We start from the raw sequence: 27664 nt of genomic DNA, 5'->3' as shown, positions 1-27664 counted from the left end.
AAGACCGGAACACCACCGGCATGGCCCCGCCCCTGCTTTACTGTTTCATCTCCTCCGCACAGTAGCAGTTGCAGGAGGAAGCCACCACACCCACAAGTGTTTATAAATCAGACTTTCCACAAATGTGTCCAATATTATCACTCAATATAGTAAAAACATATGAAAATTTATTAAAATTTGAAGGCAAAAATCATAATTTCAAAAGGTTAGACCTATGTCAGATCAGGTGCGCTGACGAATGGGCACGTTCCTGAAATTCAAAATCAGACCCAAGAGTATCACTTTCAGAATGTTCCAGCGGACTGGGTTTACTTTTGATACTCTTGGATGAGACAGTCACTATTCTATTTTCTTTCTTGATAGAAATGCACTTTTTCAAAGATTCGCTTTTAATTGGCTCATTAAGCAAAGACCTGTGTTCCCCAGGTCCTTTGCTGTTTGAGTTCACAGGAGAGCCAGCGTCGGAAGGCAGGTCCTTCCTGGAGTGTCTCTCGGCAGACTGCCTTCTGGAGGCCTCGCCTGCTGTGCTCCCATTCTCTGAAGAAGACCTGCTCTGTTTAGACAACACCACGTCTTCTCTCTGCCTCCTGCCTCCTGCCATGCCATCTGCTAAAGGACAGCCTGTTTTAGCAATGAATCCCACTGCAGATCCCTCCTGCTGCTCCACAGTTACAACTCCCAGGTTGTCTCTAGAAGCTGCCGCTGCCTCTTGCGTAGAAGCTGGAACCTGGACGGCGTCGAGAGGTAAAGGAATCAGAGCATCACTTGTAATCTTCTGAAACTATGAGGAAACCAAAAAAGCGTGACAACAAAGCAAGCTGCTACGGTGGGAAAACCGCACTGTGACCATGCCTCTTTTTCATGTTTACTTTTATCATTTTTAGTTAGGTGTGTGTGTGTGTTAGACTGCAGAGGTTAGAAGAGGCATAGGATCCCGTGTGTGTGTGTGTGTGTGTGTGTGTGTGTGTGTTAGACTGCAGAGGCTAGAAGAGGCATAGGATCCCATGGGAGCTCAGGACTCTACTCAGGGTGTCAAGCTGCAGCTCTCCACAGTCAGGTCATCTTTCCCTCCAGCCCTGAACTGTGATCTTCCTAAGCAGTCAGCTCACTGCCCAGTCACTCCACACTCATTCATTTTCCTAAGTATTCGATGCCATGGCACTGGCAACTCAAGATTATATCTACAACCAGAGTTAGCTGTGTACTGTTAGAATTTTTTGTTCTCTATAATTAGCTTCAATTTTTCCACATTAAAAATCAAAACAAAACTATTTCTAAGAAACCTCACAAGAGGCTGGCCTGTCCCTGCTTCCCAAGTGCTGGGATCACAGGTGTGCCCAACCCATATTCTCACCAACAATGCAGCTTCTGAAGACAACAGGTACAAGCCTAACTCTGCCAGAGATAGACCACAATTACTTTCTCTGACCTGGGGACACCTTGCTAATGGCTTGAACCAAGGTCTGAGAGGTCCACTTACTTGGATATCCTGCATTTGTCCTGTGGCAGTCTGTTCCGGATGCAGTTTTTCATCTTCAGGTGCTCTCTGTTCTTCTACAGGTGTACTGACCGTAGAGTTCATCTGTGGACGACCTATCAGGTGGAAATCTGACTGATCTATACCAGCCATAGTGGCAAGCTGCCCGAGCCTGCAGAAAGGAAGGAGGAGGAATAAAATTCACCTACACCTACAAGCATGAAATAGGTGTATAAACAAACACCAAGATCTAAAAATCTTAGATGTGGATGCCTACTTCAGACAACAGCCCCGTCCTCACTCCACCTTTCTACCTTGCTCTGGGACCTCGGGACCAGATCATCCCATCCGCTTAGCAACCCAATTCCCCCCAGGAATACATCACCTGACTTTCCATAGCAGCCACCCCTGCTTCATTTTAAATACTGTTCCAGCAGCTTCAACCTCTACCATCTTCATACATTTGACCCTCTCTCTTCAGCTTCCATGAAAGTGTTTGTTCCCTTCTAGCCACTACACATTCACCTCAAACACTGCTGACAGCCTCCTTCAGCGCTCTCCCCACCCCCCTTTGAACGCCTGCTCCTTCTACCACTCGTGCTGAACTCCAGGTGTGCGCCACCATGTCTGCCTGGCATCTTCTTCTCACAACTCTTAGGTGAGAACCCTGTGGGGATCAACTACAACCTGAAGCCTAGGGTCAAAAGAATTTAACTCAAAACTTACTTAATAAGCAAGATGAATAAAAGGCAAGAAGTCACCTGCATATTCTTAATATTGTCAATGAAGTGACCTTTACCTTAGTCTTTTGAAAAATATGTTAAGGGATGTATGTATAGTAGACAAAACTGTATGCAATTGATGATATGTTAAATGTCTTGTGGAAGCTAAAAAATGTCAAGTTCCTCAGCAAGCTACAATTAAAGCCACTGAAGAAAGAATGCCCACCCTCCAGTTATACCCAGCATCTTTAAGGAGATCCAAAAATGCGTGAAACTTCTGAAAAGAATTCTCGATGCTGCCCAAGACTCCTTCATCGTCCAGGATCATGCTTGTCAACGAGTGTGCTTGAAGGGCTTCAGACAGGGAGAAATTTATATTCCTTAGCTGGGCGTTTTCATGTTCCAGCTACAAAAGAAGGTTGAGAATGCAGTGATTTCCTCAGTCATCTAAAGAAAAGTTTTTAATACCTAAATTAAAACATTTTAAAATGTAATATACTTATTACATTTTAAAACCATTTAATTAACCAATCTAATTCTCATCAATGAAGACATTAACCATGACACATAGTGATCTTCATTGGAGACACTTGGTGAAATTTCCTATATAACAAGTAGAAGAAAATACAGTTATTGTTTCACTGATGATTTTCCCAAAGAACGTATCCCTAACTGCTTAAATTGTGCAGCAGAGATTTAACCACCTAAGGTTCATTTGATATTAGAAAACAAAAACAGTTTGATCCAAGCAAAATTATAATAACCCCTTAATCTACTAATGATTGATTTCAACAAACCGACTTTTTAAAAGCATGCATGTATGTATATGTGCTCATGCATGGGCAACATGCATATGGAAGTCAGTTCTTTTCCATCATGGAGGGACTAGGGATCCAACTCAGGGGTTGGGCTTGGCAGCAAGGGCCCACCTTGTAGTTCTGAGGTACACTGTGCTGTGTTAAAGCCTTAGTGCTCAGCTACCACTCTCACTGTGAGCAGCTCTCTGTAGCTTCTTGCTCTCTTCTCAGGCAGCACATGAACCCAGCCCTGACATTTCTCAGAAAGTTTACATAGCATACTCTTGGCTTCTGACTTCCAGTGCTTGATACTTGTTACAGTGCATACACTTGGAAGAGTCTTTACATTTACTTTGTAGTTAAAAAAGCACTACTGTAAAACTTGTCAATGTTATGCAGAGCAGTCCAACAGTCTAGTTCAGTGCTTTCTGTATAGACTTCTATCTCCCATGGCATTCTTAGGAGCTTGCCATTACCTTAGACTTCCAATTTTTTAAAAACCGAGTCTGGCCAGGCACAGTCCCCTAGCTTAGCACCAAGCACCAGCACTACAGCCATCACGAGGCCGTGGTCTTAGACTTTTTTTGGAGTATCTGCTTTCCTAACTCACTGTGAGGAGACAGCCTCACCACCACTGAAGTTACATACACAGTATAAGCCTAATAGATACATTTCTTCCATGGCAGGCAAAAGCCAGGAGGGAGGGGCAAGCTGTTTCTTATACATTTTACAATGTACTTTTTGGAACATGACTAATGACACTGAATGAATGCAAAGTTAAACTGGTCAACTCAGTATACAATACACTATGCCTTATCATTTTCAGGTATTTTAAAGCTTGTAAGTACAGAACAACTTGAAACCAAACCAAAACCAACAAATAACTCAAAGAACAACTTACCTCACTGACGCGCTTGTCAGCCTTGAGGCGGATTACTCTCTCCTCCTTTAGCTGCTTTAGGCACTCCTCCAGTTTCTCCTAGTAAGAAGAAATGGAGGAAGTGTGGTAATTATGCAGCACTCTGACCCCTCCGCTCTCCCAGCTACATAGACCACTAGAACGGAGGGGCAGAGCCGGAAGCAACCCCAGGCAGGGGAATGACTTCTCACTGCTCAAACCACCTAGTGCAGTTAACTACTAAAATGTATCAAATTAGCACATTACAGATTCACTTAAATCCCACTCTAACCAAAGAGTTGCAGTGCTTACTATAATGAGTAGATACATAGAACAGTGAGCCACCAATAAGAAATTAAAGGCAGGAAAGGAAATTTTTGTTCTTACTTGTGGGTTCTTCATAATAGAAAACTCTGTTTCATTCTTAAATCAAAATCATGCAACTGCAACAAAAACATACTTAAAATGTAACACTTGGGCTGGGGGGATAGCTCAGAGGTTAAGAGCATTGACTGCTCTTTTAGGGGTCCTGAGTTCAATTCCCAGCAACCACATGGTGGCTCACAACCATCTGTAACGGGAAAGCAGGACTACTGGCTAAGGCAGCCGGAGCAGAGCAGCACACCCTCCATTGGCTATGCAGCTGGCATTGAATTCGGAGTCGTCCTGGTTGTACAAGGGCTGACCTTGCTCTTTACCAACATCAGGAAAACACCCTACCGTGAGCAAACCTGCTCATCATTTTCAGGGACTGAGTGAGATTTTATGGTCCTTGGTGGTAGAGATGTGATTATTTGCTGTAGATAAAATCCTGAAGTAGTCCCTAAGACTTCCCAGGGCTGGAATATTTCCCCAATGCCACCACTCAGTCAGGGGCTGCCATGAGGGTATAATTAAGGCCTTCACAGCAAGTGACCTTAGGATAGGGTGAGTATGACATATTTAGGGAACCTATTTAAAGGTACCAGGCTCTTCATGAAAAAGAGTTTTATTACAAAGGAGTTATAACAGGGAAGTTCATTGTTAACTCTGAAGAGGAATGGCCCACAGAAGATGAGGGTCCTCTGACTGACAATAGGCCCTAAAGAGCCAATTTATGCCGCCAACACCTGCAAGCCTGGAAGAAGATTCCTTCCCAGCACTGCCACAGGGTGCTCACTGTGATACTCCAGAGCAGGGATTCCTGTCTGAGCTTTTACATTAGAACTGAGCTCATAAAAGGCGACTGTATTAAGTCGTCAAACTTATAGCAAAAATTCAACTTCCAGGCATAGGAGTATAACAAGTATCTGCTATTGTCACAGACTACCAGTTTTTGAGTAGTTGATCATAAAATAGTAAACAGAACATGTATCTATTAACACCTCACAATGTATTTATACTCATGGATCCCCCCATCTTGGCCTACCGAGGGCTGGGATTACAGGTGCCTAACACTTGGCTTTGCGTGTGAGTGAGTGAGTGATGTATGTGTGTGAATGTGTGTGTGTGTGTCTATGTGCGTGAATGTGCATGTGGAGGCCAGAGGTCAATGTTGGGAACTGCCCTTCAGTCTTCTACCGTTCCTTGTGTCAGGTCTCTTACTCAAATGCGGACATCACAAACATAGAGCTGCTAGTCAGCTGGCTCTAAGGACTCCTGCATTCAGAGGCTGGAAGTACAGGTGAGCCACCACCCACATCTTGCATTTATGCGGGTTCTGAGCCAAACTACAGACCGTAACTTTAAGGACAAGTAGTTAAACACCGAATTAACACCCTGCATCCTGGGTTTATATTTTAAAGGTTCTGAGCATTTACTTAACACAGAATTTTAATTACAAGTTTAGTTCTGGACCACTGAGACAGCTCAGCAGCTAACTTTCTAGCACTCACAGAGCAGCTCACAACTGTTTCCAGGGGATCTGACCCCTTTTCTGGCCTTGTTGAGTATTAGACACACATGTGGTCCATACATACGTGACCTCAAAACAGTCATATACATAAAATAAACATCTTTTAAAAAGTGATGTTATATATTTAAGAAAAACAGAGATTTGAAATATCCCAGTGTGTGTCAACAAAGCTGTTTCCCTTTCAACAAACTTTTAAAATATTTTCTCAATGGAGAACTGAGTACTTTTACATTTAGACTGTATGTTTGAATATTGCTAAATGCTTTGATTGTAGCAAAGTCCTTCTCTTTAAAGACTGGTCTTTTAAAAACTTGTACCGTGAGCATGTGGGGATGTATGTCTGCACGTGCAAGCAGTGCCTGTGGAGGGGGAAGGGCACCGGATCCCTGGAGCTGCAGTTACAGGTAGCTGACAGCCACGTGACAAGAGCAGTAGGAACTGAACCAAAGTCCTCTGTAAAAGCACATGTCTTAGCTGCTGAGCCACTTTCTTTAGCCACAACTAACAGTTTGTAAAACTAACATAAACTGTCCAGTACATTATATGGTATGCTGTCTGTGTGTGTGAGGCATACATATGTCACAGTGATATACGGAGGTCAGATAACTTCTCTTCCACCGTGGGGATATGGGGATTCTGGCGATGGAACTCAGGTTATGAGGTTTGGCAGTGGGCACCTTCAATTACTGAGCCGTCTCACCCGCACATAAAATTCATCTATGGAAAGACATTGCAAATTCCTGTGTTTATGATTCACATAATGATTAAATGCACCCACCACAGCTTGAGAAAGGAGACAATGTGCGCCTTTCCTTTGCAAGCCAATGAGCTTCCTGGACTCATTTATATGGCACAAATGAGGGGTTGAAGGAGCATGCATGACTCCAAAGCAGTGTCATCACTGCAAAGTCCAGCCAATCATGGACAATCTCTCGACATCTCCATTTCTGACTGGCTCTCCACAGCACATCCAAGTGCAATGATGTGAAGCTGCTTCTCCCCCTAGTGGAGGGAGTCAGACAGTGTCAGATCTGTATCAAGTGTCCCTCCTCTCAGGACTCTTCTTGAGATAGTGGCTTACTAGGTAGCTCAGTCTGGACTCAAATTCTCCATCCTCCTGCCTCAGTCTCCTGGTTTAGAGGTATATATTGGATGAACATTTTGAGGACTCGAAATACCTGTGTCCTAACAGCTTTCCAACACATGCCTAGGATTTGAGCTGCTTCCAGTAACAAAGCCGATTTACTGGATGGCTTTATGTCAACTTGACACAAGCTGGAGTCATCAGAGGAAGAAGCCCCAATTGAGGAGAGGCCTCCATAAGACCCAGCTGTGAAGCATTTTCTCAATTAATGATCAATGTGAGAGGGCACAGCCCATTGTGGGTGGTGCCATCCCTGGGCTGGTAGTCCTGGGTTCTGTAAGAAAGCAGGCTCAGCAAGCCAGGGGAAGCAAGCCAGTAAGCAGCATTCTTCTATGGCCTCTGCATCAGCTCCTGCCTCCAGGTTCCTGCTCTGCTTGAGTCCCTGTCCTGACTCCTTTGGTGATGAACAGCAATATGGAAATGTAAGCTGAATAAACCCTTTCCTCCTAACTTGCTATTTGGTCATAGTGTTTTGTGGCAACAACAGAAATTCAAACTAAGGCAGCCTATCACTCTGATACGTCACATTTATTATGACTCACTTCCCCAATGGAAACTGTAAAATGTGAGAGGAGGAGAAACATTCTTTATTAAGCATTTATTCTATCACCTCCTATGCCTAGCACAAAGAAAGCAGGCAATAAAGAATGAAGGAAGATAGCCCTGGCCATATAAGATGTGTTTAAGAATATGATTTTCTTCAAATGCACAAGTGGAGAAGCTTGCCCTTGTCCTCTACGCTCCATTTCTTTGCTTAATAGTCAGTAGTTAAATTTTGGTTTTGATATTTTCCCCTAAAACCTGAAAATTCTCTGGCGGCAAAGTCCTGACACATTAACTTAGCAAACTCTCTAACTCCGTCTGACTTCCTCATCTACTGCATACACGATGACTGATGTGAATCAGCACGTACCAAACTCAGAAGAACGCATGGAATTCATAATTGGAATGCAAATGAACGAACATGTGAACTCAGGGCAGACTGGCTTATGATCAGTCTGTTCCCACACGCACATTCAGCGCTCTAGGGCAGCCACTGCCTGAGGCAGGCTTTCAGCCACAGGAATACGAACATGCCGAAATACGCACAGAACAAAACCCTCCAAGAACACTCATGTAATCACCACCTCAGACTGCAACTGCCCAGCACCACCCACAGACCCTCAGGAAGCAACTCCTGGCATGTCCCATTTCCAAATGCACAGTGGAGCACAGGTTAGGTTCCCTCCAAGCTACAGGCTGCCCAACACTGACTCTAGGAGATGGTTTCCCATGCTGTACTGGATCAGTTACATTTTTTTCCACTCGCCTTCTCATTTGGTTAAGTGAGAAAGAATCCCTTTTACTGTCTTTACTGTGGGCTTACACATTTTAGCTGATTCTCAAAGTAAATATACACTAAAAGGGTCCTCAATATGCCTTGAGTAAGAAACTCTCTAGCTGCAGTTCCTAGCCTTGGTCTTCCTCCGTGACTACAGATACTTTTGATGTAATGTCTCCTGGGCGAGGTCACAAATCAGTAATAGAAAGCTTGCCCACCATGGATAAAGTGTAGTCTCCAGCATTTAAACAGTCAGAAGGAAAACAAAACAGAACCCCATAAAACTGACCAAGCTCTCTCAGACCCTGGAGAAGGAAACCGATCCAACACCTTGAAAACAACGCTGAGGTTTACTGCTCCTCTGCACCTCGGCAATAAAACACTCTTATAGCTCTGTACAGACTGGCGCTGCACTTACAAGATGAAACGTGTTCCCACGTGGTCCACACAGATCCTTTCCTAAGAGTCTATAATTCTGTAAATGATTACTTCAAGAATTCTCTACATAAGTATTGTGAATTTTAATTTAAAAAAGCAGGTGTGGCATTTGTCTTCAGGGCATGTGTAATGCTTGGGACTGAACCGAAGGCCTTATATGCTGGCCAGAAAATTAGTTTGCCATTAAAGCTATATCCCATAGCTGGCATTAAGTAAAATAAATAAGTAACTGCCCTTCAACCATTACTGACATTTTGAGAAGGCACCATCTGGAAACTAGAAATCTGGGCCCTAACCACACACAAACCAGCTGGACCTTGATTGTGGACATCCTTGCTCTCAGAAATATAAAAATCAAATCTCTGCTATTTTAAGCCAATAAACAAATAGCAGATGGATAGCTATTTCTGGATTTGTAAGTTCTATACCAAGACAGACCTAGTTTTAAGCCATCACTATGGGGCTAATGGCGTGGCTCTGTGACAGCATGCACACTGAACAGTATGAGGTTCTGAGTTCAAACCCAGATCCCAGCAGCTTCCCCTAATTACATATGAACTATGTAATCCACAAGGAAAGCCAAGATTTTCTTAAATGATAAGGTCTCCCAAAACTTATTACAAATCAGCTCTGATTTAAAGTCTAAATAAAACTTATGTTTAAGGTACAAAAATCTGCTAAGTAAGCTAATTTTCTTTTTTGCTTATCTAAACGGAAAAATGGAAAGACATCAGATACCCAGTTTTAAAATAAAGTATAGTTTCTTAATTTTTTTTTAATATTGTGAAAGGGGAATATCAGGAACAAAAGATTTTTCAAAGCCAGGGGCGGAAGCTTACATGGGAGGCTAGAAGACCAGGAACCCAAGGCCAGCCTGAGGTACAATGACCTCAAGGACAGCTTGAGCTATGTAAGACTTTATCTCAAAACAAAAGAACCTCTTTCCAATTTTACTTTCCCTAAAACAAAGTTATATTTCAATCAGGATAAGAGCGTTCAGCTAGTACTATCATCAGTTTCCTGGCCTTTCAATAACAGTGCTGGGCTGAGGAGTTTTAGCCCAGTCAACGCCAGGCCACACATGCATCTAAGGTAATCTTCCGAGCATGAGAAGAGGCAGGATGTGGTGGACACTCACCATCTTAACATCCCAGAAGCAGATCTCTGGGGCTCACTGGCCAGGGAGACAAGCCTAACTGGCAAATTCTGAACCAATAAAAGATTTTATCTTAAAATCAAACAACTCCCTCAAACAACAAACCCAGTGTGGATGACAACTGAAGAAAGACAGCTAAGGCTGTCCTCAGGTCTCCACATGCATATATAATGAACACATGTACACATGTACACACACACACACACACACACACACACACACACACACAAACCCCACTGAATCTGCTGACTGTGTCAGTACTCTATTTCCTTAAGTTTATTTTATGGTCATTAGAGTTCTCACTACAGCCAGCATTCTCATTCTACGAAGAGGAAAAGTTGGTGCTATTTTATTTTGTAGAGTATACATACTCGCATCTCATCTTGTTCTGCGCCACTGAGGAGTGAGAGTTAGAACTGAGGTGCAAACAGGACTCCACTGAGCAGCCTGGGTTTGTTCCACAACCAAGCTTCACCGAGAAGCGATTTTACTTTGAAATGGTCTTGACAACGGTCTCTGTACCTTGAAAGGAGGAGCTGTGTACCTGTAATGTTTCTTGTCGTACGCTGGTTTTCTGAGGTACTTCATGGAAACTTTCTGAGGAGTCCTCAGTCTCGTCAGTTTCAGAGGATGAAGGACTTTCTACGGTCACAGTCACAGGGAAATCTGATTGCTTAAGTAAAGAGGACATGACTTATTAATACCATAAGCCAAACACTAAACACCAGAGGACACCTAATCAGATCCATCTGTCGAAAATACCAAGTGATTTTCTATAAATGTATATCATGCTCTTTAGCCTAAAACAATCAGCAACAATGCCACTAACTTATTCTTGCTGTAACTACAAAACCACGTACTACATATGTCTGACCACTGTTTGGCATTACACGTATTTGCTAAGTTCCTCCTAGATGAATCAAGTGGGGAGCCAAAATAAACACTTCTCCTTCAGGTCAATTCTTAGACCATGGATGATAATTTTATTCTCTAATGTGAGACATGAAGAGTGCTGAAGTATAATTCTTAGGAGGAAAAGAATGAACAGAATACAGCATCAGTAAGTGTAGCTAATAAATACTAGAACGGCTTTAAAATTAAGTCACAGCCATAACTGAAAGTAGCCCACCTCATCTTCTCTTCATCCTGCAGCCTGACAGTCTGATTCTCCTGACAACCTCTGATGAAGTTTCCCTCTGGTCATAACACTACTGAGACAGTCGGGGACAACTGTGCAGGATCAGCGAACCCTCAATGACAGAGCAAGATTACATGCTAACACCTCAGTGCGTAGTGTAGTGTAGTGTAGGGTAGGGTAGTGTAGACACACAGGGGTACAGGAGATGCTCCCCTCCTGCTCTGAGAGCTGTGGCCTCCATGAACAACTAACTACAGGAGGACACAGCAGTCTGACAGATTCAGCCTGCTCCAGAACCAAGCCAGTGGGACACGGACTATTTGTGGTCGTGACTTTAAGGGGGGGGGGGGGACGACAGAGAGAGAGAGAGACAGAGGAGAGACAGAGAGATAGAGAGAACGAACGTGTGCGTGTAACATATACATGTACCCAAAGCAACATTCCTTAAAAATTGGGATATGTTTTAGTGTTGAGCTCCACAACAGTAAGAAACAATGGTCAAACCTACTGTGAGCATGAGGTTACAGATTGCCTGAAGAAATGGGGTATTTAGGGTTGAAACCACAAAGCCTCCCCAGTGTGTGTCACATGCACAGACGGTACCACGCCCTGTACCATGGCACTGGGACAGGAATTGGGAGACTTTAAATACATTTATTTCAGGGAGAAAAATCCATTTTATAAAGCTCTTTTCAGTTGACCTTGCTCTTTTCCTACTCTGATCCCTTATAATATGTTAGAAATATGACAAATACATACCTTCAGGTGATTAGATAGATCACGAGTTTTGATTAATGGAAAACCCCTAAAAAAAAAATCAACAAATTAAGTTATTTTGAGATGTACGCACGATACAGGATAAAACTTATTTGTATTATGTACACTGTTCAAATAGAACCAGAGTACTAAACACCTCAAGACAAGCTGTGGAAAGACCAGACTGAGCAGAACAGCTGACAGGCTATGTATACACTCAGCTCCTGGGGAGCCACACTCTTTAGCTGTCTTTCCTAAGGGCACTCTTTGGGCAGAGGCGTGTGAGCCAGCCCCTTCCTCTTCCGGAATCAACAGGAGAAATACGGAACAGCTGTCAGGACTGAGACAGGGAGGAACACCTTACCTGTTTCTTTTTGCACGTTCTGCCGTGCGCCAGGGTAAGAAAGCAGACGCGCCTGGAGGCAGAGGATCGGGAGCATAGCAGTCTTTACTGAGCCCGTGTTTTCTCCCATTACTCACAGGTTTCTTTGTAGCTAAACCTATGTTCAAGGAAATGAGTAAAGAAAACCAGGATGCACTGAAAGTCTACAGAGTACCATTCACACTCTTAACACAAGACAAATGAACAACGGACTATGATACCAAAATCATTACAGTACGAGTCATTTATAAACTTTTTTTTTTTTTTGGGAACAGGGTGTCCCTGGGTAGTTCAGGCTACACTTGAACTCACGTCCCTCATGCCTCTGCCTTACAAGTGTACGTATTACAGGAATACCTGAAAATAGGCTAAAGGTTGCTGAGTGGATGCTGTCCTCAATTTGATAGCACACACACACAGGGGTGGGGGAGAGAGGAAGACAGATGCAAAATTTGTCCAAAAAAAAAAAAAAAAAAAAAAGTGAAATGAAGAGCTGATATGAATGTCTTAAACATGAAATACATGTAGTAATGTAGTAGCTAAAGCCATATCTTCAAGTTCACATTTAAGCTTCTGTCTCTGGGGCAGGAGAGATTGCTCAGTGGTTAGAGCAGTGGCTGCTCTTCCAGAGGTCCTGAGTTTAATTCCCAGCAACCACATGGTGGCTCACAACCATCTGTAATAAGATCCAATGCCCTGTTTGGTGTGTCTGAAGACAGCTACAGTGTACTTATATATAGTAAATAAATAATCTTTTTAAAAAAGTTTCTCTATCACTGAAAACAAATACCAAAGGTTTACAACAGTCCTATTTCGTCTCAGCCCAAGAGTTTTGGGTCAGTCTTACAGTGAGATCCTATTCCAAAAAACCCAAAATGTAATAAAAGCAAAATACAACAGAACAGTTGTGCTTCTCGTGCACAGCAGCGCTGGCCTGCCGTCTAAGACGCCACGTGTGCAGTCACACGCAGGACACGCTTCTCCTACAGATAATTTAAAAACATTTCTCTATTTTATTTGCATTGATGTTTTTCCTGCACAAATGTCTGTGTTCGGGTGTCATCTTAAGAGCTCCAGGCAGCTGTGGCTGCCTCAGAGGTGCTGGGGACTGAACTCAGGTGCTCTTAATTGTGGCGCCATCTCTCCAGCCCCTAAGTCAATCTTGGTAACATTACACTAATCTGTGTATACATGCTGTAGCACAGAGGTGGCCATCAGAGAACAACTTGCAGGAGTCAGTAATCTTCCACCACAGGTCCTGAGGATTGGTCTCGGCATCAGGCTTGGTGGTAACCACCTTCCCCAACTGCCATCTCAGTGGCTCAAGGCAGGTATGTCACAGTGCAACTCAGTAATAACCACCCCGTCCTGTGCCGTTTTCTGTATATATTAACGTAAACATCACATTACAGGACCTCTGTTCATCCTGTGCTACTGCATTTTTGGTTTTATTACAATTATTTTTTAAGCCAGACTCTCATGTAGCCCAGGCTAGCCTCAAACTTGCTATATATCTGAAGATCTCCTTGAAGTTCTCATCGGCATGCCTCTATCCTCCAATACTTCCATTTAAGTTCATCACCCAGAGAACAAACATTTCAATCTTGGCAGTAGACCACATCAGACTTCTTAGAGGCATATGTCATTTTCTTCATTTTCTCTGTGTATCTCTGGCTGTCCTAGAACTTACATGGTTGGCCAGGTTAGCCTCAAACTCAGAGATCTACATGTCTCTGCCTCCCCGGTGCTGGGATTAAAGGCATGTACTACCACCACCTGGCTATGTTAAAATATTTTTAATGAAAACAAAACTAACCAGTATATATCTTGTCAAAAGAATGTGAAGTTCTTGTCATCTTCTTGAACACATTCCAAAAATAACTTATACAATAACATATAAGCTCTGTCCTCACTAAAGTCTACACAGCAAGACACTGGTCAGCTGACCACCATGTTTCCAAATAACTGAAACAAATAGCAAAAGAGGCAAGAAATACAATTCCTTAGTGCACTGTGGACTGCAGCCACAGCGCCACTCCCTCCAGCAACACTAAGAAGCGAGTATTTGCTCTTCCAATTGTGTAATGCCCGGCCACGTGTCACTACTAAAGCCACACAAAGGCATATGGCATGGCCTTTTTCTTCACTTTATAGTATTGCGTCAAGCACCATGAAATACTCTGAATATTTACAATATAGACTTTAGGTAACAGCATGACACCCGAGTCCACAGTTACACTCTATCTGCAGCTCTGAACCTGAAGCTGGCAGACACTGTCCTCTTGACACAGCAAGCAACCATTGTTCAGGACACGTATTACTATTTACGACAAAGAGACTGCTTAATAAAAATGTACTTTTTTTTTTTGAAAGACATTTATATGGCATAGAAAGTTACTACAAACAGCTTTCTGGAAGTGGCTGAAAATAAGTATTTTGTTTGTTTCTTCTATTTTATGTCTTTATGGTTTTACCATATGTGTGTGTGTGCATGGGTGCACACGTGCATGTGCATATGTACATATATACATACATATGTGATATAAATATATATATATCCCTTTCTTATTAGACCTGGATTTGTTCCACTGTCATTCTTTCTTATCACAAAAAGGTTATGTGTGCTGAAGGTAATGTGTTCAAGGCTGGTCTGCAGCTCAGCTGAAGAGTGCTTGCCTAGCATTTATGAGAGTCTAAGTTACATCCTTACTCATCACCACGGAATCCTGGACTTTGTGGTACTTGTCTGTCACCTCAACATTCAGGAGGTAAAAGCAGGAGGAGCTGAAGTTTAAGGCTACTTGTGGCTACACAGTAAATTCAAAACGATCCTGGGCCAAGACTAAGACAGAGTGTTTTAGAAGATAAGTTACTACAAGGTTTGTGCCTAAAATCCCAGCACTTAGCAGGTAGAGGCAGAAGAGTCATAGAAAATTCAAAGTCAGCCAGAGGAAGACCCTATCTCAAAAAGAAAAAAAAGTTAAAACTAGAAACACAAAAATATCAGAGCCAAATTACATAAAATGTATACATTTAGAAGAATCTCAAGTTTATGTTATAAACACTAGTTTTCATCACATTTTCTCATTTATTATATGAGGATTTGTACAGTGTATATGTGTGAGTGTGTAAGTCCAGAACAACTCGTAAGAGGTGGTTCTAGCCTTCTACCATGTGGTTTATGAGGGTGGAGCTCAGGTTGTCCTGCATGGAGGCAGGTGTCTTTACCTACCTGCTAGCCCTTGAATGTCATTGTTATAAAAAGAATCTTTCCGCAGCAGAAAATAACATTTTCTGGCATCAATGGGAGGAGAGGCTTTTGGTCCAGGGAAGACTCATTTTCCCATTGTAGCGGAATGCCAGTGTGCTGAGGTGGGAGAGGGTGGTTGGGAGAGGGAGCACCTTCATGGACCCAATTGGGGGGGGTGGGGATAGGACTGGGGGAAGGGAATAACATCTAAAATGTAAATGCATAGAATACCCAATAAAAATGTAAAAAACAAAACAAACAAACAAACAAAAAACCCGAATTGGCTAGGAATATATATAAGATCTTTCAGATTGTAAATTTCCTCAAAGGTTTCTTTAGGACTGTAAAAATGTGAGGGATGATGGAGTTGGGATCTTTAAAGTGTTTTGCTATTTTTTTTTTTTAAAAGAATCTTTCCATTTGTACCCAGTCACACACCTATATTTTAGATTACCTAATACTTAGAAGTTTATATATTGTAACACACACTAGAGGATTGTTGTTAGCTAGTTTTATGTCAGCTTAACATAGCCAGAGTTATTTGGGAAGAGGCAACTTCAACTGGGAAAATGTCTTCACCAGAATGGCCTATGGGCCATTTTCTTAAATGCTGACTGATGGCCTGTGGGTGGTCCACCCCTGGACAAGCAGTCCTGGAGCATCTGGAAAACAGGCTGTGCAGGGGTCGGTTTAATGTTGCTACGCACTTAAACAGACACCAAATAATGCTATGTAAATCTTGCTCCCCAAGTTATTCCTGGTTGGTTAATAAAGATGCCTATAGCCTTGCTGGGCTGAAGAGAAGGAACAGAGAAATCCCTGGGCTTGGGACTCACATAGGGACCAGGAGAGAGAGAGAAGTAGGAAAAGGTTGCCATGGTAGCATGGATTACGAGCACATGCCCATAGAAGGTTGATATCTGCCCAAAGCTTATTATAAACCTAAAGGTCTTTGCATCCTTTATTTGGGAACTAAGTGATCTGAAGTGGGGTAGAAACCCCAATAAATATTTAAAGGCAAAAATGGGGTGTAGCTAACCTCCATAATAATAATAATAACCACTGCTAGGATGAGCAAGCCAGTAAGCAGCCCTCCCCCATCCTGCATCAGCTCCTGCTTCCAAGTTCCTGTCTTGAATTCCTGCCCCTACTTCCCTAGATGATGGACTGCAATGTGGAAGCGCAGACTGAGATAAACTCCCTCCTCCTCAAGTTACTTTTGCTCATGGTGTTTTGTCACACAACAGAAACCTTAACTAAGACAAAAATGTCTTTCTGGCTGGGCATTGTGCTATTTACCTGCACTACAACTACTCAGAAGTTTGAGATAAAATAATCGCAAGAACCAGGTCAATCTGGGTAACATTAAGAACAAAGCTCAAAAACAGCAAGGAACACTTTCCTAAATTGTTACAGCTCTAGATCACAAACCTTGCCTTCAGCACTACTTTATATTATGGCTTTTATATCTGTGTTACCTGATTCAGTCAATTAAAAAAAATCAGGTTGTGGATGTGGCTCAGTGGTAGAGCACTTGCTCCTACGCAGGGACCTGGGTTCAATCCCCACACTGTTTGCTAAGTATGCCTGCCTCAGAGAGCATGCCAAATCTCAACTGTAAATCACCAGGAATCATCACCCAGGAAACAGTCAACATGATGAATATTTTATATATAAAAAACAAACAGTTGTTAACTTAAAAAACAGTAATGCTTATAATCCTTCCAAATGACTCATTTACTATTTCTACCTGCCATGACTTTCCATAACCTGGATTAGAATAATTACAGTGTAGGCCCCAGAATATCGGCATTGGTTATTACCCAAGAAATGAGACCTTAACATACTAACATATGGTAGGGGCGAGTATTGGTAACATAAAAAGCAAAGACAGAATCAGTTACCGATTCTAATGGTAGCTTTTCCTTTCCGACTACTTCCTAGGACAATTGTTTTCTTTTTCTGCTTAGCAGCTTTGGACGGTTCCTTCAATGACGGGGACGTTATCCACTGGTACTGGAGGAGAGAGACAGGGGACATCAGCTATAGATAAAAGGACTCACTGGTAGCTGGACATGAGGAAGATAGCCTACACTAAGAAAGCTTTGAAACTTCTAGTTCTGTTCTCAGATCCCAAATTGAATAACAATACAATATATTAAAAAGCAGAAAAGCCACCTGATTCTACTTCAGATAGCAGAAAAACATCAACAATTTCTCTAAAAGCAGAGGTAACTAAACGGAAATTCTGCCCACAAGACTGACAGGAGCCATACCTCTGAATTTGCACTCCTTCCGTTCTGGAGAACCTTTTTGATAACTGCTTTCATCATAGAATGATCTGAAGTAGAAGGAAAGTGAGACTGTTCAAGGCACACCCCAGTGACTACCTGCCTACGTACAAACATGAGCAAGCTATCACTGCTTTTCCATACAACTAAACAACATACTTATTTCTGCTCTTGAATGTTCTTCTTCCTCACAAGCTTAGTTTACTGTAATATTTTGCCCATCGTTCACCAACACCTTTGGTCTGAAGTGGCTCTGGAACCTCTGCATAGAAAATTAAAGGTTGCACTATCCCAGCATCACCAACCCAAAAGGCAACCAACTAGCACAGCGTCCACAGTGCTCTGCTCCCAGCCCCCGCCTCGTACTGCTGCCACTGCTGGCTTGGCCCTCTGGGCTAGCCTCCATATGAAGGTCATCTGCCTTTGTCTATCTCAGCTCACTCAGCTTTGTCCTTATCTGGCACTGAAGACCTTCCACTGTCCAGTCCCTGGCTCCTGCTTGACTGCACAGCACAGGTTTATTTATTATCTATTCATTTATTTGCTCATGTCTGTCTGGGTCCGATGTCCATGCAGGTGCCCATAGAGGGCAGAAGTCAGCACTGGATCCCTTGGAACTGGAGTTACAGGTAGTTGAAAGTAGTTTGACATGGGGGATGGGAACCAAACCTGGTCATTGCCAACTGCACTAAGTGCTCTAACCACTGAGCCGTCTCTCCAGCTCCTGCCTTGTTTTTCCTCAAATACTCCATCCCTCCTGCCATCTTGTACCTACACAAACACACATGCATGCCCTGCTCTTAGCTCAGCTGACCAGCTAAGTATCAGTTCTCCAGCGAATGCCCCATCTGTTTTATTAAACTCCTTTTTCACTTTCTACCACTTAAAATTCACTATCAACTTACACATTGACATCTGAACTCCCTTACTGATGGACAGCAAGACTCTGGCTGGCATACTGTTCTTTGCTTAGTATCTGAACCAGTGGTTAAGCTCATACAAAACCCAAATTTCTTTACAAATTAGCAAACAAATGAAACACTCCTCCCAAGAGTCAGAGACTCAGGTAGAGGGGAGGAAGTGCTCTGAGAACAGTCTTCCCATCTAGGCTTACTTGCAACCAGTAGCCACCTGAACAACTTCCAGGTACAACTCACTTAAAACAATACATTAGCTGCTAAAAACAGTTACAAGTGTTTAAAAATTCCAATACACAAGCATCCATTTTCATGCTATTTGTCAGTTAATTTTTAAACAGATGACATACCAATAAGTGGGTTTTTCCTTATATCCAGAACGACCAGGGTTCTGTTGGTTTCCAAGGCCTCCAGCAAAGCCTTCGCCCCTTCACTGGTAAGGCCACACTGCTGCAGGTCAAGTGCTTTTGAAGAAAGACAACAAGTCACTTACTGACTCCACTCAGTTTAACACAGACAATTCTTATTCACACTTAGGACATTCCTGAACAAGACTAGTCAAAGCAGTTTTAAAATCTTGAGTATTAAAAAAAAGTCAGAAAAGCATATGCAAAGATAGTAGTAGTAGTAGTAATAGTGATAATAAGTCTCTCTCTGTTACAGAAGAAAGAAGAGGAGCAAGAGGAGGTAGAGGAGGTAGAGGAGGAGCTTGAGGAGGAGGAAACCTTTTCTATAATGTGTTACAGTGACCTTAACCCAACCCCATGTAGAAAAAGTAACTCCCCACAATATGAGAGAGAATATCATACACAAATATCAGTTCATGACAAGCAAGGATGCTGACGGCAGTGGAAACACTGCACTCACTTTTTAGACTCACAATCCTGAACTCCAAAGGTATCTCAAAAAATATTCTTTAAAAAAAGAAGACTGGAGAGATGGCTAAGAGTGTTGCTGATCTTCCAGAGGGTTTCATTCCCAGCGCCTATGTAGTAGCTCACAACAGTAACTCCAGTCCCAAGAGACCCAGTGCTCTTTTCTGGCCTCTGTGGGAAGTAGGTATGACTGTGGTCCACAGTGTGGTGGTTGGAGTGAGAATGGCCCATAGGCTCATATATCTGAATGCTTAGTTACCGGGGAGAGTTGTAGCCTTGAGTAGGTGTGGCCTTGTGTGTGTGTAGGGTGGGGGGCAGAGGTGGTGTATAATATCACTGGTGGTGGGCTTCAAGGTTTCAAAAGTCCATGCCAGGCCCAGCCTCTCTCCCCCTGCGGCCTGCAGATCAGGATGTAGAACTCTCAGCTACTGCTCCAGCACCATGGCTGCCTGTATGCCCATGCTCCTTCCACGCTGAAAATGGACTGACCTCTGAACCTGAAAGCAAACTTCGAACTAAATGCCTTCTTTTGTAGGCGTGCCCTTGGCATGGTGTCTCTTCAGTGACTAAGACAGTAAGTTTTCTATCACAGCAGTAGAAAGCAGACTAGGCTAAGGAGCAGGAACAAGGGCAGCCTTGCACAAGCAGGAAGAGAGCTGACTCGAACCCTGAGCTGCCAGTGCCCGACCCTGCACTGGGAGAAATAAACTGCTATTTAAGCCACTAGTCTGTAGCATTCTGTAACTGCCCAAACTAAGACACCTCTCAACACAAAATGAGCTATTAATAGCCATAAATTCCACTGGAACATCAAATGAACACCAACTATGGCAATGAAACCCAGGGCAGCAAGATGGCTCAGCAAGTAAAGGTACTTGCTGCCAAGCCAGATCCTTGGAACCTACGTGGTTGAAGGAGGGAACCAACAAGTTGTCCTCTGCCCTCCACACGTGTACAGTGGCACACATTCCTGGGACCACACCCACACCCAAAGTAAACAAACAAATGTTTGTTTTTAAAGTCTTAAGATTAAAATGGCAATCAGGGATGCCAGAGTCCACCTTTTATCCAGCACTCAAAAGGTTGAGGCAAGTTCTGGGAGTTCAAGACTAGCCTGGTCTACACAGCAAGTTCCAAACTAGCCAGACTGTCTAGAAAACAAAAACAACATATATACATTTTATAGCACATATATTAAAATAGTAATAAAGTATGGTTGTTGATTTATTTAAGTCAAGATCATATGTGAAAATGCTTTAAAATGTGCATATGGTGTAAAAAAAAAAAAAAGTGTACTAATGGCACTCGGGAGTCCATATACTGCTGGAGAGTCCCTACTGCGGAGCTCAGGACAATCCCCCCGCCCCCTTCACACACACAGACACACACACACACACACACCTGTAAATAGAATCAGTGGCTATAAGCTCTAAGTATACAGACAAATCTATCTTTTAAGGACTGAAAATATGCTAAAATGAACAGTAGTAACTTCTTGATGTTTTCATTACAGGTGACATTGTTTATATGTGACTTCAGGATAAAAGTATAATAAAAGCTGCTGTAGGGCTTCCAATTTCCAGAGCTCATTTAACTTACCTCGAAGCCATAAATCCTCACTAAGGGAGTCTGCAAAAGCACTTGCACCTTGGTCACCAATGAGTGTGTTACAATTCAGTGTGATGCGCCTTAAGCCAGCCATGCAGTCAAGGTCGGGCCTCCTGTAGCGAAGACTCTCAGCCCAGGTTTCTTCATGTCTTCTCATGGTTTGATACTTTAAAATAAAAGCATGGAATCAGACGCTGGGGAAGGAAACTAGGCACAGGTGGTTATATACCACACCCCCTAAGTACAAATACAGCCATAGTCTGCCCTCAGAATAGCTCACCACAGGGCTTGAGTTGAGAGAACAGTCACAGGGACAGCTACTCAACAGTTATATCAAAAGACAATTTTCTAAAGTTTAAGAAAATGTATTTTCCTTTTCTGCCACATTAAACATTACTTACAGTTATAAACTCTATCCTATCCTCTAGTGGTCTCCATTACAATGTAAACACTTACCATGTATCACGGTTATTAATAAGCTATAAAAAGCTGAATTAATATTTTATCTATGTGTTATGTATACGAAAATAACAGAATCCCTCTCCCACCCCCCCACCGTGTGTGTGTGTGTGTGTGTGTGTGTGTGTGTGTGTGTGTGGTGTGTGAGATATTGAGATTAGTTCTCAATATCCAGAGCCATGTAGTACCACTAGGCAAAATGCTCTACTACTGAGTAGTCAGTGCAACTTTTAGATGACACATTCAGAGGCTATAACATCATCTTTTAACCCAATGGCTCACATACACTTCTCAGTCTTATATACCTACCATCTTTAGCATCCTAGAATAAACAGAGTCTGACATGCCTTAGGTAGAAAACTATTTGATTTGTAATCACAGTTGTAGCCTTTAAGATTGTAACCAGTTCTCTCTATTCACCAGGACAACTCTGCCCACCCAGGACACTGGCACTACAAGGACAAATAAAAGCCTTCTGGCCTGGACATGAAAAGAGCAGACAGCTGTGAAGTGGCACCAGAGGGGTGACACTGATGCCACTTGAGAATGACCACATAAAAGCAACAAACAACAGCTGACTGCCCAAGGGTGTCTCAGGGAGGGTCGTGCACCAGGTCCTCAGAGAGAACAGGGATTTTACACAGGTGAAGCAACACGCTATGGTCACAAGACATTCAATGGGTGAGGGCTCAATTAAAGCCACCAGCCTGTCACCCCCACACGTAGCTAGGCTAGTGGTGAGGGGGTAATCGAGCTTCTCAGTAGGTTGAGGCAGGAGCATTTCAGATCCAGTGTCTGCCAGAGCTACAGAGTACATTCATGGCCAGCCTAGGCAACTTACCGAGAACCACTCTCAAAATAAAAAAACAAAAGCACAGCTAGGATATAGCCCAGTGGTAAAGCAAAGTGTTGGCTTTAGTTCAATCCCCAGTAACCCCCCAACACACACACACACACACACACACACACACACACCAACAAAACCTCACAAAAGCTCATCAGCATACTAGAAAACAGAATCCATGTTCTGGAGCATTATTTAACACAAGAGTAAAGGTCCATAAGCAAATATCTTCAGCTCCAAGGGTCAGTTTCCTTTGTCAGTTACCATGCACACAGCCAGGCAGGGTTGTCGTCTTCAACACCCTTACTTGCAAAAAACATGTAATAGGCTTCATCTGGACCACAGCCCTTAGTTCTATCTTTGATCTGTGCCATCAAACTACAAAATCAAGGCAGCTGAGGTGACATGCACCTCTAATCTAGCAATTGGGAGGCTGGAGGAAAAGGACTGACGTGAGTCCCAGGCCAGCATGGGCTACACATGAGTCTGAGCACAGACTGGACCACAAAGCCATATATCCTGTCTCAACCCCACTAACCCCAAACAAACAACGAAAACCCACAAAAAGGCTCATGTCAAATTGTTAAGTAACTTTAGTCCAGACTGTTTTTATGAGTTTACAAATTACTAGTTTAGAATTAATGATGATACTTAGGAATGATGTCAGTGATTGGAGACTAAACAGTATAAAGTTTCTTCTGTTGCTACAATGTTTTCAACAACTACGAAAACAAGTATTACTCATGAAGCCTTATACCTTAAAGTCTTATTTTTAAGATTGAATGTGCATCTTTAAGGGTCAGAATCGCTAGATAACGGTACAACATGCAATAAAACTAAAATCGCAGTCTCCACATTTGTAAGACAAAAAAATTACTGCAGCCCCACAGCATTTTAATCACATCGTCCATGCAAAGGTCACCTTTAAGATCTTGGCCATATGACTGGCTCCTTGCCATGTCAGATTACATCCTGTGAAGTTGACCGTCTTGAGAGTGACAGAGTTTTTTATACCTTGACAAATAACTAAAAGAAAGAAAAAGACACACAGTAAGACCAAGTGCCTACCAATGTGATCAGCCCTGGTTTATTCGATACGCCAGCTTAGAGATGTACCCCTAGTCACTTTCTACAACCCTCCCAGCCACTAAGAGATGGACTGCAGTAACTAAGTATTGTTCTAGATTACAGAAAAGGCTTAATTCTCCTAACTTGCCAAAACTAAATACCTTAAATATTGCCTATTGATATATGGACATTTTAATTGCATTTTAAGGCTGGGTAGTGGCACATTCCACTTGGAAGATAGAACTCTGTGAGTTCCAGGCCAGCCAGAACTATGCAGTAAGAACTTATCTCAAACAACTGCATCACAGCCATTTTACATGGAGATGGTGATGGCTTACTGTTCTCTCTACAGCCTTACTACTGCTCTTCTCAAAGACTTTTTCTTCTTTCCTTTTTTTTTTTTTTTTTTTTTTTTTTTTTGAAACAAGCTATCTCTGTGTAGCCCTAGCTGTCCTGGAATCTGCTCTATAGTCCAGAGGTGGTCTCAAATTCAAGAGATCCTCCTGCCTCTGCCCCTTGGGTGCTGGGATGAAAGGCATGTACCACCATACCCATTTCCCACCAATATTTCTTAAAGAAAAACCATAAACAGGAGGAAACACAAATAACAGAATAGCAAACACTACAAACTGCTTGTTTTATGGCTTTATCACAAGCTTAACTAGAGTCCAGACAGTAGTAAATATGGTAAGCTTTTCTGGCAGGAAGGGTCAGCATCTGAGCAGGCACAAGGAGGAGGCAGCTCAGGTAGAAGCAGCAGTCCAAGAAGGTAGACAGGGTTATCACAGCACACAGACAAACATGAGACCATCCTCACAAGACAGGAGTTAATGGCTTGACTCACTTTCTAAACCTCCATCTCCAATTGGACAATTTGCAAGAGACAGGTGCACCAAAGAGGCTGATTTACTCAATCCCTTAATAGAAAAAAGTAAAATATGTATTGAGTATTTCCCCACCAATACCAGCTTCCAAATGTTGCAGGTCACATGAACAAGACTTACCTTTGTTAGAATTGTCAAATCTCTCTCTCTCAGAATCAGCCCATTTAGCTCCAGATTTCTTAGCACACTTGATACACTTAAGCAGCTTTTAAGAGCCTTACATAACTGAAAGCTCATGTCTTTGGATCTTACCGCAGGAACTCGATTTCTACAAACTCTGTGTGTATCAGCACCTAAAACAAATTCAATAAATCAGTGATCAGTACAATGAGTAATGTCAATCATACAATTTTAGTATTAAAACTCCTCAGTGTCAAGACACAGAAATGAGCCATGTCCTTAAAAGAGAAATTTCAAAGCCATGTGAGATACAGAAACACAAACCATACATAGTATTATTTCTTACGGAGACAAAGAAGTAGCCCTCCATCTGCATTTAGGAGAAAGAGAGTGGGAGTGGACTGTGTATGTACAAGCCTGACACCTGCTGGACAGTAAAAATACTGCAGGTGTGAAAAGAAATTCAGAGGCTGAACCAAGTCTGCAAGACTTGGCTTTTATAACACAAGAGGACCAGAGCTACCACTCGTACAATAAGGATGGTTAAAACACATGCCCAACTGTTGGACCAATTAGACAAAGGGATGAGCAGAGAGAGGCACCTGAATCACACAGGAAAAGCAGGCCTGGCTAGACTACAGTTCATTCTCCAGTGCGGCAGCTGGTCCATGCCCGTTCTGCGCTAAGTGAGAGCATCTACACAGAGAGAAACTGAGCTCAGGAGCAGCAAAACCAGCCAAGCTTCTTCAATAGTACAGTCAAAACAGCTGAGAGAGAAACAAGTGTTGTCCAGGGGGTTAACACCCACAGCCTGTACCTACTGGATACAAAACATGGAAATGCTGCAAAGAATGCCTGAAGGGGAATGGTCCCCTTATACGCTCATAAAATACTAGCATGATCAGAAAGGCTTGCCTTGATTCTAAAGCACCTTCCATCTTTCCTTAAATCTGGGGCATTACTATGGCAGTCAAGAGATTCTTCGGAGTTAAACACTGTCTTTGAACAAGGGATCACGGATGCTGCTTATCCCAGACCTAGCAAAGGGCCAGACTTTCAAATAATCATGCCTGCCCCTAGCTTATCACACCTTCCCTCCCCAATAGTAACTTGCTGACACTTAACGCACACAACTTGCTTTAATCCTAAGACTTCACAATAGGCTTTTTTTATGTGTGAATATTAACCGTTTAAAATATGAAACTCAAACCCTAGGTTGCCTCCAACACCTGTTTTCCTTACATGACACCACTCTTAGAAAGAAAGAAAGAAAGAAAGAAAGAAAGAAAGAAAGAAAGAAAGGAAGGAAGGAAGGAAGGAAGGAAAGAAGGAAGGAAGGAAGAAAGGAGGGAGGGGGGAGAGAAGGAAAGGGGGGGGGATTAAGAACTGAGATGGCCAAACTGATAAAGGTGCTTGCAGGGAAAAACCGTTGAGGACCCAAATTTGGATGGCCAGCAAGGTAAAAATCTGTAGAGAGATGATCCCTGGGGCAAACTAGTTAGCCTGACAATGGAATCAGAAAGTCCCCAGAGTTCAGGGGGAAAAAAAACAACAAAAAAAACCTGCCTCCGTAAACAAATTGGAAAGCAATAGATGAAGACATTCAGAGCCAAACTCTAGACTCTGCACAGGACATGTGTGTACGTGTACACGTGCAAACATGCACGTGTCCACACACATGCCCCATACATATAACACAACTATTTGCAAAGCTAAAAACAAAAGAGTGTGAAAAATCAGCTGGAAAGATGGCTCAGTAGTTAAGGGCATTTGCTGTCCAATCTTAAGGTCTGGAGTTCCAGATCCCAAGACCCACATAAACTAGGCCTGGAGCAGGACTTGTGACTCCAGCATGGAGGGGGTGGAGTCAAGAGGGCAGTTGGGGTTTGTTGGCTTCCAGCCAAACTGAGAAAACAGACCTGTCTCAAAAAAACTGGGTGGAGAGTAATCAAAGGACACCCAACACCCCTTTCTGGTTTCTGAGTGCGCACATATGCCAAGGCTAAGATACACAAACATACAAATACACAAATCAGTAAGAAACATACATATTGGATGATTTTTTTTTTTGTTCACGAATGACCATAGAAGCAGCACAAAGACTTGGCTTGGGAGTTATAAACAATGTAAATGAAAGGAACAGGCAAACACGTTATCTGCAAATTAACCAGAGTCAACTGTTTACAAGTCCCTTGGGCTGGAGAGATGGCTCAGCGGCTGGGCATATGCTTTCTATTCTTGCAAAGGATGCGAGTTCGGTTCCCTGCATCCATATGGTGGCTCACATATGAATTCCAACCTTAGATTCTTTTCTGGACTTCGCAGACACTGCACACACACACAGTGCACATACACACACGAAGGCAAAACACTCACGCATATTTTTCAAAAAATCATAAAAGACGTCCCTGAAGATCTTTTATTTTGTTATATATATATTTTTTTCTATTTTTAACCTCCTCCTTTTCTGTATTAAACTTACAATTACGACTGAGGAGAGACTGTACATTTAAACCCCTAAAAAGAAGTGGGCAGAGACCATTTGCTAAATCATCTTGCATATTCCCCTCGGGGAGCATAGTTGGTGAACCTCGCTGTAAAAAGGGGAAATCATCTCGGGTTCTACTCCCTAGCTTGACTACTCCAAGACAACCGCCCGAGGCGGCAACCTGCTAGGGAGGCAGCGGCAAAACCTCCTTTGTCGCTAGGTGGAGGCCGCTTCGCAGGCTTACGCTGCACGGGGCTCCCTCCTCTCGGACTGAACCCTCGCACCTCCGGACCGTAGAACGGTCTCCCCGAGCCACGGCTGGAAGGAGCTCTTGATGGCCACCAGCGGCAGGTCGCGGTTCACGCTGAGCGTGCTGAGCAGCGGCGCCCAGTCCACCGCGCGCAGCCGGTCGGCATTGAAGTCCAGCACGCCGTCCCGCAGGCAGGCGCGCACGGCGGGCAGCGGCACCGAGTCCTGCAGCGCGCACAGGTACTCATAGTGCGAGAAGAAGTCGGCCGCGCATTCGCGCCGGAGCTTCACGGAGTCGATCATGACCGGCAGCCCCGAGAACCTCCACCAGCCGCCCCGCGCCGCCTCCCGCCGCGCCCCGGGCGGTTGGCGCCCGCTGTGCCGGCTCCGTGAGCCGCTGCCGTTCTAGCCACCGGCGAGCTCCGGCTGGCGGCGTGCGCATACCGCGCTGTGCGTCGGCGCGCTCGCTGTGCGTCAGGGCGCAAGCC

At 43.3% G+C, this 27664-nt stretch overlaps 1 protein-coding gene across 1 annotated transcript; it reads right to left on the bottom strand.

Annotated features, from left to right (window-relative positions):
* Positions 1 to 217: 217 nt before the first annotated feature.
* Positions 218 to 27539, bottom strand: CEP78 (centrosomal protein 78; the record flags this gene model as incomplete). Its single annotated transcript, XM_080912912.1, has 15 exons — positions 27212 to 27539; positions 24440 to 24612; positions 24280 to 24352; positions 23290 to 23393; positions 21056 to 21230; positions 18932 to 19045; positions 17650 to 17714; positions 17278 to 17389; positions 12106 to 12241; positions 11745 to 11790; positions 10392 to 10520; positions 3898 to 3975; positions 2439 to 2605; positions 1481 to 1649; positions 218 to 781 (listed from the first exon to the last, which is right to left on the bottom strand). The coding sequence occupies exons 1-15, from the start codon at positions 27477 to 27479 to the stop codon at positions 218 to 220; spliced, it is 2373 nt and encodes a 790-aa protein (XP_080769038.1). The 5' UTR covers positions 27480 to 27539.
* Between the last annotated feature and the right edge of the window lie 125 nt (positions 27540 to 27664).

This window comes from Micromys minutus (genome assembly GCF_963924665.1).
Source record: "Micromys minutus genome assembly, chromosome: 2".
NCBI classification, from domain to species: domain Eukaryota; kingdom Metazoa; phylum Chordata; class Mammalia; order Rodentia; family Muridae; genus Micromys; species Micromys minutus.
Note: the sequence above shows the minus strand (reverse complement) of the source record. Positions and strands in the feature narration are given on the sequence as shown.